The sequence below is a fragment of the Dermacentor silvarum genome, chromosome 1 (assembly GCF_013339745.2).
Source record: "Dermacentor silvarum isolate Dsil-2018 chromosome 1, BIME_Dsil_1.4, whole genome shotgun sequence".
In the NCBI taxonomy this organism is placed as follows: domain Eukaryota; kingdom Metazoa; phylum Arthropoda; class Arachnida; order Ixodida; family Ixodidae; genus Dermacentor; species Dermacentor silvarum.
Genome location: NC_051154.1, coordinates 424,711,709 through 424,723,898, shown reverse-complemented (window position 1 = coordinate 424,723,898; position 12,190 = coordinate 424,711,709). Strand labels below are relative to the sequence as shown.

Here is a 12,190-nt window from a genome sequence, read left to right as displayed (position 1 = left end):
AACACGGGCCATAAGTGACTATGTTAAAAACCTGTAGTTGGTGATTTTTTAATTAGTCGATTATGCATTTCAATTTTTTGTGCAAGTAATGTCCCCCTCTTCGAGTAGACCAGCTCATGAACTAGAATTGTGCTATATGCCACAGGCAACCTTTAAAAAAATTTTGAAAGTGTTTGCTGAAATACCCCGTATTTATGGCCTCTGCGTGCAAGATGCGATGTTTTCATCCCTAATGCGTAACTGCTGTAAATAATTAGAATAGCTTTTCTTTCTTTTATTTGGTCGCCAGTCGTTCGCATTGCCTACTGGAAAGAAAATCAATATTCAGACACATATCATTCACGTGCTTTTCACACACCGTTGATAGAAGACTCTGTTGAAGGGGTCACTGAAGTCTGCAGGTTCTTTTCAGGGCCAAAAAAGCACGCAAAGTAATTCGAATTGAGGTGAACATACATCAACATATTCATTCTCTAGGTATGGGCTATCCATTTAGTTGGCTACCTCCTTCTCTTTAAAGATATATTAAACATTGTCCTTTGTATATATAAATATATTGTGTCTGTGCGTGGTGTTCTTAGCGAAAATAAAAAAAAAATTAGAGTGAGGAAACACGGATGAGGTAGCCGCCGCTGGTGCTTCTAATGCGCTTGTCCTCCTATTGTCAGGATTTGCCGAAATGAAGCGAAAGTATAAATTAAAAGCCGTGCACGTCCGCGCCAACAACGGTGCCGTAAGCTTTTAGCCATAACAAAAGTGAAAATGTGGAGGCAACGCAAGAGAATCCTCAAATTATGTGGGTAACAGAACTCCGGTAATGGCACTTTAGGGGAGGGGGGGGGGGGGTAGGCTACAGATCTCCGGAAGGGGCTCAGCCGCCCCGGGAAAATTCCGGAGGGGGCTCGAGCCCCGGAGCCTCCCCGTAGTCGGCGCCGGTGGTCCCATCTTTTTTGCCGTCATTTGTCTCGTTTTATGCTGATTAAACAAGATTAATTAATAGAGGCATAAACAACAGTCTACACCGAATAATGTAAGACAGCATTCAAACACAGTTATGTACAACATGTCAGAAATAGCACGCATTTTCGAAGACATGAAAAACAACATGTGACGCACCTGCAAACTCACTGGGATGGAAGTTTAGAAACAGAAAGCACTGCCACTTCTGCTAGTTTGAGAAATTGAAGTATTGTTTGCCAATAATTAAAATTTATTATTATGCAGACAAGGAGCATTTTTTTTTTTTTTTACTCAGCAGCTTGGAAAGAAATACATTAGGTGCATGACACTTGGAACTGTGAACTTTTAGTGCGTTGGCTACAAGAACGATATATCTAGACAGCCACTACACATATCCATAAGTAGATGTGGAAATGTCCACCACAAATGAATTTTTATAACAGTATAGCCAGTACTTAGCGACAGCAGAATAGTGAATGATTTTGACCTCTTCAAACATAAATACGTTCAATTTAATGCTATTAGGATATTTAATACCCGCTGCGCTAGTGAGTGGCTACAGCATATTGCTGCTGAGCCCGAGGTCAGGGTTTGTGTCATGCTACAATCATCTGCATTAAATTCGGATGTTGCCTCTGTACAGTGGCAAACATCGCAAGGCACACAAACATTTGCACGGATAGGGCGACAACACTTGTTAACGCATGTGTGCAGTGTACATGCACCGCTGCACCATCCTGGACTTGCAATTTTTCCAGCTATTGACTGCTAGCTGCCTGCGCGAGATCCGAAGATCCGACATCCGAAGTCTTTCACGTGTATGGCTTTCCCCTCACTTTAGGGCTTGTCGGCACCTGTGCCGGCACAAAACACGTACAGATACTCCAATGGCTCAAATAGATGAAAATCTATTTCATTTTACATGAAAATGTAAAATAAGTTACGAACCCTTAGAATTTTCAACTATATTCTTTTCATATTAGGACATTGATCCATGTCCTCACTTATGTACTAGGCATGCCCATTTATGAATACCCAGGGGATGTTCAAAACAGGATGTCCCCCCCCCCCCCCCCCCCCCCGGACATTCTGATCAAATGTCCCCTGCACATCCGAACAGGATATCGACATTTCTTGTACATCCTATGGACGTCCCTGATGGATATTTAGAAGGATGGACCTTCAGACTTGTGGCGGACGTCCCACGGATATCCGTGGTTGCTTAGGTAGTGTCTGTATTCCTTTAGGCTGGGTTGCCAGAGCAGGAGCCACTGCTTTGTAGGTTTAATCCAAAGCTTTCCCTTTGTGCAGATCTTCAATCTGAACCAGAAGATGGCTGAGGACTCCCAGGAGTGCAGTCGTATGGAGAAGCTGCTTGCAGAGGCCCAGCAGCGCCTCAAGGATCAGCAGCAGCAGTGCGCCAAGCTTGAAGAGCAGCTGCTGGCCAGGGACACTGAGATGGCAAATATGGTGAGGCTGCACTCCAAGGGCCTCCGTGCGCTAACGCAGAAATTATGGTGGGCTAAATTAGGTAACGCTCGGAATGCTGTCAAAAAGCTGGTAGTTCGGAATTGTTATTTTCCGAAACCAACCTGCCTTGTTGAAGCTCAGTGATCAGAAAATGGCAGAAGTGCAGATGCACAGCCTCCTTGAGCTAATTTTTATTTCAGCACATAAACAACCACCGTTGCACACCTTTGTGGGAGAAAATGTGAAGTTTCGTGTTAGGAGGACATGCAAGATTTGCATAATGCAGACTGCAGGACAATGGTTCCTGTGCATTGTACATGATCTTTCCACTTAGTAGTGCTCAAGACAACTACAGGGGGAACATTTCGAGGGCAGAATTGTGCAGCAGCAAATAGCGTTTCTTATTTTTGGTTTAGTTTAAACAGCCACTATCCAAGATGTGCCTGCGCTCGTCTTCTTTCTGTTTTGCTTTCGCTTTCTAAGGAGTTGATCTTAAAAAAGGTTGTGGAAGGGCAGTAGTAGTAAACATGCAGCAACTGTGTAGAGACTGTGTGGGGGGGAGGGGTTAGACAAGGTATGTATGAACTTGTAAACATAGGCATACTAGCTAAATTAACAAGCATAGTATCACGCATTGTGGGATCTCACACGTGCTCTTGGGACAAAGGAACGAGAACGCAGTAGTGCAAACAATCAAAAGGGCATTTATTGCACCTTTCATATAGTAATACACGCTAGCCGAATTACTACGCCAATGGGCGCGCAACAAATCGAGGAAGTCCCACTCACCGCGACCGGATAGCGAGCAAATATGTTCGCCCCATGCTAGACACCATCACCTAGTCGTTCACATGTACAGTCACGAGAACGGTGGCGAGTTCGAATGATCCGTGTTCGTCCATTCTGGTGTTGTGCTCCTAAGCCTTCTCGGGACGGTCCCGCGAAGCGAGCCGGCGCACGCGCGAACAGTCCATGCCTACTGCTCGCCGACCCCCAAGCCAAGAGGAAGCGCCTTCTTCCTTTTGCGCCCAAGTATCCCTGCCATTAAGGCAAGTTAAGGACCGCACAAAGAGCGATGGAACGAAAAATCTTAGGACTAACGTTAAGAGACAGGAAGAGAGCGGTGTGGATCAGAGAACAAACGGGGATAGCGGATATTCTAGTTGACATTAAGCGGAAGAAATGGAGCTGGGCAGGCCATGTAATACGTAGGATGGATAACCGGTGGACCATTAGGCTTACAGAATGGATACCAAGAGAAGGGAAGCGCAGTCGAGGTCGGCAGAAAACCAGATGGGATGGTGAAGTTAGGAAATTTGCAGGCGCAAGTTGAAATACACTAGCGCAAGACAGGGGTAATTGGAGATCGCAGGGAGAGGCCTTCGTCCTGCAGTGGACATAAAATATAGGCTGCTGCTGCTGCTGATGATGATGATGATCCCTGCCATTAGGTGGCATTAGCAGCGCAACACTCGCGCCATCTCTCATAACATCTACGCCGGCCGCCACTGGCGCTTAGCTATGCAGGGAAGCCGGATTACAAGAGACGTGAGCCATGCGGGGAAAACATCATCAGGGGACGCGTGAGAGTAGTGCATCCCCACAGCGTGCACAAGGAAACATGAATGCATCTCACTCAATGACCGCGGAAACTCACTGTCAAAACACTGTAGTGAGTAAGCGCAGCAGCATCAGCGAGCGAATTTACCTTCATTTTGCCACTCGCATCAACGTGAACTAAGCCGCGAAAACACAGTGCAGGGTGGAATTACTCTGCAACCGCCGCAGATGGCTTTCAAGATACAGCCGCCCCCGCAGAAGTGCGCGGTGTAGTACGCAGCCTGCCCCCTTCCTACCCTCCGCCCAGAGCCTTGCAGCCCGGCGGGCGCGTGTGATCGCTCGGGCAGCGTGGAGTAAGACGCGCCCCCGCCCTACCCTCCTACCGGAGCGTTGTGCGACTGGAAGGCGTTGCGCACTTTCTTTATGCTTCGCTCTCTTGCCTGTGCGAGATAGAGCCGTGATAGATAGCTGGCTCACGCGCGCTTTCACTCGCACATACAGGATACAGTGAGCGGCAACAATTTTATCGCCCTTGCACTTTATACGGAACCTGACGGCGACGGCAGAAATGCGCTTGGAGTGTCCATATAATTGCTATCGTAATAAAATCATTATTTCACCATAATCATAAATTTGGCATGACTTCAGACAAGGAATTGTGTTGAAAGTTGTGTTATTGAATGGATGCCAAATATTTTGTCCCTTCCGTGGAATGGCACTAAACACACATAATGCACAGGCAAGATAAGATAATCACAGGCACGTGTGTTTTTATCTTGTCTCTCCTGTCCACTGTGATTTTTTTTGTGTCATTACGCACAAGCTGTGAGCAACCCACTTGTCCAACAGTGTTTGAATGCAAAAGCATTGTATGGCTCATGAGGTGGAAAATCCGGCCGCGTCCCCGGAAACAGCACAAAATGTCAGCTGTCACAGCCAATCAACGAAAGGCGCGTGCTGCGTGGGGGCTGGTTTCCTTCGCATACAGTCAGTAAAGCATCAGTACCAGGTGGTGCTCACCTCCGCACATCCACGGCAGCAATGGCCGTGCAGGGGAAAGAAAATAAGTAACCCGGAAGCTCGCCTTCGCGCATAGCTTTTGCCGCAAGCGTTTCCCAGTGAATATTACAGTTGCATAAGCTGCAGTTGGCGGGAAGCAGTGTGGCCAGTCTTTATATAGCACTGTGCGTCGTGGCGCTGCCAGTCACGGCAGTCATTTCGGTGAGTTCTGTCGTGTGCTCTGATGGACGAACCTTCAACTTCGATTTCTGAGGCAGTAGCTGCGCCTGGCTCTTTTGGACGTCCATGCAAGTATGCGAACGAGGCCGAAACGTCATCGAAAAGACGTTGCAATGCTTTTGCATTCATCCACCTATGGATACCTAAGTGCCCTTGATTTTTTCCAGGTATTCTGTATTTTCCGTCTTGTGGATCAGGTGCATGCACTTGGTTTGTTATTTGGTGCATACTCGCAATATTCAGTGCTTACGAGAACAGTTGGTGACAGTTATGTCTATTTGCCTTCTTCTGCATTTATCTGTTGATTCCTAACGTTCATGTAATTTATAAGAATGGACTTTCAGCTAATTGGTTCATGGTCAAAAGCTTGCAGCACACAACAGTGGGACAGAAATAGACGCACACGTACCATCAGCATATATGCAAACATGAACAGTTTTAAAACTACTCCAATGCATTGTTCCATTTCCAGGTTCACCTGCCTTTGTGATAGTGGCCTCATTGAGATTTCAAAACGTACACTTGGAGGTACTCCATGCTTATAAACTGGCTGCTGAGTGATTACATGTCGCCCTTTCGTGTAATTATGCATAACAGGCGTTTGGATCAATTAATTCTTGTTGGCATTTCAATTTATGCTTATGGTACGTACACATGCATATGCATGCATTGTTGTGTAAGAGGCCAATCCTGTAATATTCAGTTGAATATCAGTGCTGTATGTACATGTGCGTTCCTCTTTTTATCCCGTTGTTGCGCACTGCAAGCTTTTGTACCTGCAAAATATGACCGAGCGAGAGAGTCTTCTGAATTATTGGCTTCTCTTGTGCTCACCAGCTGGTGCGTCTTTTCAGAAACCCTGTGCAACTTCTGGGCCCTTTATTTCTGTCTTGCCTTTTCAATATGTCTAGCGGCGCAGCCACGAAGAAGAGCTCCAGCGGCAGCGTGCACTCCAGGACTCGCAGCTGGATGAGCTACGGATGCAGGCAGCTGACCTACGTGCACAGCTGACCCAGGCCCAGCGGGACCGCGACCGGGAAACCAGCCAAGCTCAGGCACGAATTGTGAGTGGACCGTACATGCAGTCGCTGTGCACTCTGTTTGTGGACTGTACGCGAAAACTGTAATGCCCTACATGACTTGCTCTTGTTGGCAGGCACTACGTTTTCTGTCTCGAAGTTGAACATCTCCAAGTGTCAAAATGCACAAGCAGGAAAATGATGGTCTGGTTACCATAAAACTCAGTTATGGGTAATTACGGGGCATACACATAAATTTGTTCTGTGTATATTCAGTAGCTTGATGTAGTCATACTCGTGATTAGGAAGCTTTGGTAATCATCCAGTTAGGTTCATACCTAAACAAAAACTAATCAAAGGCCATTTTTTGCAGCTTTTGAGGACTGCAAACAATTAAACTATAAATAATCTGAACTTAAAGGTTTGTCCCAGGGCTATTGGGCAGCTTAACCAGGGCCCAAATGCATCCCCATCATTTTAGAAAATGAAGGTGTCAGTGGTGTCTGTAAACTGAGCTTTTTCATTTTGTGGAGCCTGAGCTTTGCAGAACAGCTGACCCACCTAATTTCGGAACTAGACCCTTGGGCTGTCATTCACACCTTATGCAAAACCAGCTCCGCTTATAAGTCCTGTCAATAGTTGTACCTGAAAAGAGCTTCGCTGCTGGCTTTCTCCTACGTGGTTCAACCCTGTGCTGTGACAGCTGCACAGGTTCTGCTGTCCTTAATTATCGAGGGTAGAGGCTGGAGTGCTAATTAAAGGCTTGTAAATATATAGACAATACTGAGCTCTTGCTTTGGTAGCACACTCCTGTAAAGCATCAGTACTTGGTTCCATCTTAATGCAAAAGCACGTAATGAGACTGACAAAGCATTCTCTGATGGCAGTCATCACAAAAAGATCCACTTTTGTCAAAGTTTTCACATTCAGTCATGTGTTAATTGCATTGCAGAAGGGGTGTTTTTCAGTACCTTCTGTATTGCCTAACGTTGAACTGAGATTCAACATGCAGCATCTGTTATTGCTGTTTGCAAATCAGTAGTCTTGCAGTTAAGTAATTTGGTTGGAATCTGCAAAGTGAACTTGCCTGGATTGTTCTCCAGCAGTTTTCTTATTAGTGCGTGTAACCAGCTAAAGTTGAGGTGGGATCAATTTCCCAAAATTGTGTAGTAAACTGTGTTTCAAAGCTATAAAAGGGAGTCCTTTAAGTCTCAAAGACAACATTCGATGTTGTCCCCTGAATGCTTTGAGTATTTACAATGCCGCACTGTCAGCGGTGTTACCCTCGAGCATTGTTGTGGGTCAGTTACGACTTCATGGTGCAATTTACCAAGCGCATATGCCACCCCACATAGGACAAATGCTGTTTGAGCAACATGGGGTCTGGCATTTACATTGCTGTTCATTGTGTGTGAAACAGTGTGTAAATACTTTTCCAGTGTCCTTGTAAGAAATGTGTGTGTGTAAGAAATGAGTGGCTAGAGTTGTAGGCAAACAACTCGACTGCTTTGTCTACATGAAGCTCTGCCTTTCCCTTTGCGGAAGGAAGTTTTCTTGTAACACAGAAGTTTCTGTGTTCAGGAGCAACATAATTTGTGCTGTGTCTAGTTTTGGCACTCTTGCCTTTTGACGTGACAGGATCTTCAAGATTCATTAGGAGGCTCGCGGATTCCAGGCAAAGAAGGGACAGTTCCTCCCATGTACCCTTGCCAGTAACCTAGAGCTAACATTTCGCGTGGCTGTGCCTGTGTTTTTCAACAGGAAAGCATGCTGAAGTAACCAATGAGATTACGTGCGAGATTGTAGTGTGCATATCTTGCTGGAAATGTCGCGCATTTGTGCTAACGTTGCCTTTTGTTTTGAAACATGCACTGTTGCTGCTAATCTCTTCTTCACTAACTCGCTTGCTTTTGAATGGCCACTTTGTAACTGCAAAAAGCGCAGCCTTCTCACATCCTGTTTAAGTTTATGCCGAAAGTTTTGTTTGCTACTCGAATGGGCAAAGTAGCTTGTTCCACTGTTGAAGTCCAGAGAGAACAAATGCAAGTGTACATGTACCCTTTCAGACCAACATCTGAATTATGGTTATGTACAAGATTTATGCAGTTCAACCTCGATATGATAAACACAGATACAATGAAAGTATTTTCGTGTCGGATGCGACTCTGTTATGGTGAGGCTTGACTGTACATACACCTACATTAGAAAATGCGCGGTATTGGAATAGTGTTTAGCATACAGCTATCTATCACTACAGTGACTGCTCCAGCCAGGTCACAGCACCTGCTAGGCGATGCCACGCTGCACACGTGCAAGTGCTACCAGGCGGGGTGTTATCCCTACGCAATGCCTTGCGGCAGTGCAGGTAAAGTGTAAATAAAGAATAGAGTGTAACAGTAAGCTAAACATTCTAGTAAAAAGTGCTCTCTTACTTATTGAAAGCCTACACTCAAGTTAGCAAGTTTGCATATTGGACTACAAGTATCACGTAGTAGGGTGAAATGTTTCCAGTAATACAGAGCCTCTTGTAGGGAAGATGTATTGCACGTTGGGCAGCAACATGGTCTCCTTTTCAGAATTTGAATCAGTTTATTTGAGTGCATAAGTAGGGTTTATAGTCATTATGTGTAAAAGGTCGTTACGGGCAACTTGGACCTCCGGATAGCTTCTTATCATTTCCTTGTGCATGCTCAGAAAGTTAGAAGGTGGTTAAATTGTAGTTGTGCATAAGGATGTAAAACTTTGAATGGGAGGGAAAAACAGTTTTCTTTCCTGTTTTGTTCAGGAAAACTTGAGAAAATTTGAAACTCCATTAAAAATAGCGTATATTTATTACTCCAGCAATAAAAAATAATTATCCTTAAATATGTGCGATTCTATGAAAGATTGCTAATCTGATAACTGAGATCAAGGTCATTCAGTGTCCGAGTCACTCTCGTTGGAACCACTCACATTAGAATCGGTTGTGGCTGCTTCCACATGCAAATTTGTTTGTATGTAGACGAGTTTTCAAACACATTTACTTGTGAGTCTGTTGTGAAGCTTGTTATGAACATTTCCAAACAAAGACAAATTTCGTTCACAACTGGCAGATGGCTGAAGGTATCTACAGCAGCCTAAAGCTATATAAGTGTCAGCGACCGATTGGTGCAAAGACCTTGCCACCAGGTTGATGGTTTCACGTGCTTCGCATAGTCCCAGATGCCAGTCTTGGACTCTTAGGGCATCCTATATTCTACTATGTTTGAAAGCTACGCTGAGTTATGAAAACAAAATTGAAAGATATTATGAAGATAGTTGAAAACAACTCTGCTGCCGTTTTTTTGTTCTCATCTTCATGACTTTTAGAAACATGCTGCACAGCAGAGAATGGCAAGTTTTACTGAATGTAGAAATTTTAATGTTTCTCTTTTTCCACTTTCTCTGTGCTGAAAAAATGAAAAAGAACTGTATTTTCCCCAATATTTTCAGGCTTCTTCCCAGCCCTTACATCTCTAGTTGTACATTGCATTCAAATTTAAAAGTAAGGCTGGAAATTTTGTTATGTAGAGAGGGAGGCCTCTACAGGATGATGTGACACTCTTGGTATGTAGTGTGTGAGGTGTTTTAATTAAAAACATGCCCCTAATGTTTTTAATTAAAAGGTAATTAGTGAACTTCTGTGAAGTAATTTATTAATTGGTGGTTGTGACATAGATCCTGATGTCCGCTGTAAATAACAGTACAGTGACAAGACAGCATAGGTCATAGCAGCGCCTTCATGCAGACAGTACTATGACATTCAATATGAGCTGCAACGTGCAAGCCGTGGCCGGAGTGTATTATTGCTTTGCGAAGAAAGCAGATGATGGTGTATGTGCATTGTTGGAATGGCAAAGCCCTCTCCACATCAAGATGGCAAGTTGGGCCAGTTGGTTAAGATTCATCGTAAGGTTCGTAACAGTGCAACACAAGACATGGTTTTACCCGACTTTAAAGCTTGTTTTACCAACAAGCCCAGTCTTATACCCTTACAAGACATGGACAATACGAAAAAAAAAAAAAAGACGACAACAAGACGCATGGTAGAGAGTACGTGGGACAAATGAAACTCTGTGTGAGTGTTTGACTTAGGGAGCATGAGCTATCTCTTCAAGGGGTTGTGCCACTCCATCTTCCGGAGCATTGCAACTCTTGCGGTATGCGCCCCGTTTTTAGAAAACTAGGGTCATGTTTAAACACGCGAGCCAAGTGACAAGAGAAATCGCTGAGGCTTACAGTGTAAAGATTATGGACAGGGCATGTATCAGCAAACCGTCTATTGCTCTTCATGACAAGGAGTTTTGTCACTCTTGATTATGTGTAAGTTTGTCGCAGCTGCCTTGATGTATCTCTGTATCTCGCGCATGTCATGGTTCTTTGATCTTGGCACCTATATATATATTAGATGATTCTTCAATAAAATATCAGTTGAGAGTCAACGCCTTGTCATTTTTTTCCTTTGTATTGTCCGAGTCTTGTGTTGCACTGCTACAAACCTTACCCCTTCCACTTTTTTCTCAAGAGCGTTGCAAGTTAACGCCACCAGCTCAACCAGGAGAGCTGTCCGGCCACAGCTCGTGTATTGCAGCTCATACTGAACACGATAGTGTATTCCATTAAATCATTAAACGTTTCATACACTTCATACATTCATTTCAGTCACACAGGATTGTGAAAGAATTGATACCAATGACACTGGCACTTCTCCATGCACTCTTGTTGCCTTATTAATTAAATTACATCATGACATTGATTTTTGCACATTCTATTATAGTGTAGACCGCTTATAACGTACGTCGCCGGAGTCGTGAATATCTGCACATAAGTGGTACCGCGCTATAACCAAAACAATGATTTTCAAGCCCTGTACGTATGCAAAACATGTAGACCAAGCAGCCGCGCGTATCCGAGAATCGAAGCGTGTGACTGGGAGTTTTGCATCCGTTTAACTTTACGAACGTTGAAAGGTTAATGTCCAAGTACCCACGATCTTCGCATGAAGCAGACAAAGTAATAATTTTAAAAAATGTCGCGGTTTCGCCCGAAAGGCGAAGCATCAATTGCGATAGCAAATTAGTAGAGAGCTATAAGGAGTAGAGATAGTAGTTTTATTGGCTGCATAAACTTGACTTATTCACTAACTGAATTAACAAGCGTGGTGTCAACGCGCACAAGCAAACATGAATAGGCTCGATGACCGCAGGCAACCACTGTCAAAACGTGGGCGTGGGGAAACGCGGCCACCGCACCGAGCGAAGGTTTGTGCATCGCTTCTAAGGAAACTGAGCGGCGTAAGCACAGTGCATACAAAGGTCAGAGCCGTGTGGAGATCGTTTTCAAGATACGGTGCGCGCAACAACACCGACAGCCGGCACAGGCGCAAACGCATTTGTTGGCAGAGTAGAAGCTTCCCCCCCTCCATCCCTGTCCTGCTGTCTTCCCACTTTGCTCCTTTCGCATGGGAGATTGCGTCGCCAGTTCCCCTTGCGCTGGGTTGCAAGATACGCATTTGGTGCCGCAGCACAGCATCGCCCACCCTCCCTCCCTACCAAACGCCCACGGCCTTTCGTGCGATCGAAGTCGCATTCACTCTCCATTGTGCGTTCGTACTCCGTGAAGGCGCGCGTCCCCCGCGCGCTTTCACTCGCCCATACGGAGTGCGGCAACAATTTTATCACCCTTGGACTCAAGCTCCTCCACGTCTCATGTTCCTCCTCCACATCACCCTCGTTGATCTCTTCTCCCATCGGTGAGCACACCTTGTTGAAAAGCGTGCTCACTACCGCCCTTGTTGGCGAGATTTTCCCGTGGAAGCCGCGTTATAACCGGTATTTCATCTCACGCGGCTGCACTGTAAGCGGTATGCGTATACATGGAGTGCTATGGGAAAGTTAACGGGAGTCTGAAAAGACCGTACTATA

General features: G+C 45.1%; 1 protein-coding gene across 4 annotated transcripts in view; it reads left to right on the top strand.

Moving 5' to 3' along the window:
* The window catches only part of LOC119437654 (golgin subfamily A member 1-like), a 102,778-nt gene that overhangs the window by 46,834 nt on the left and 43,754 nt on the right, over nucleotides 1–12,190 (top strand). For all 4 annotated transcript variants that reach the window (XM_049660755.1, XM_037704649.2, XM_049660756.1 and 1 more), the window contains exons 10-11: nucleotides 2,272–2,430; nucleotides 6,141–6,293. In XM_049660755.1, the coding sequence (XP_049516712.1) occupies nucleotides 2,272–2,430; nucleotides 6,141–6,293 (312 nt within the window). The remainder of the gene's footprint in view (nucleotides 1–2,271; nucleotides 2,431–6,140; nucleotides 6,294–12,190) is intronic.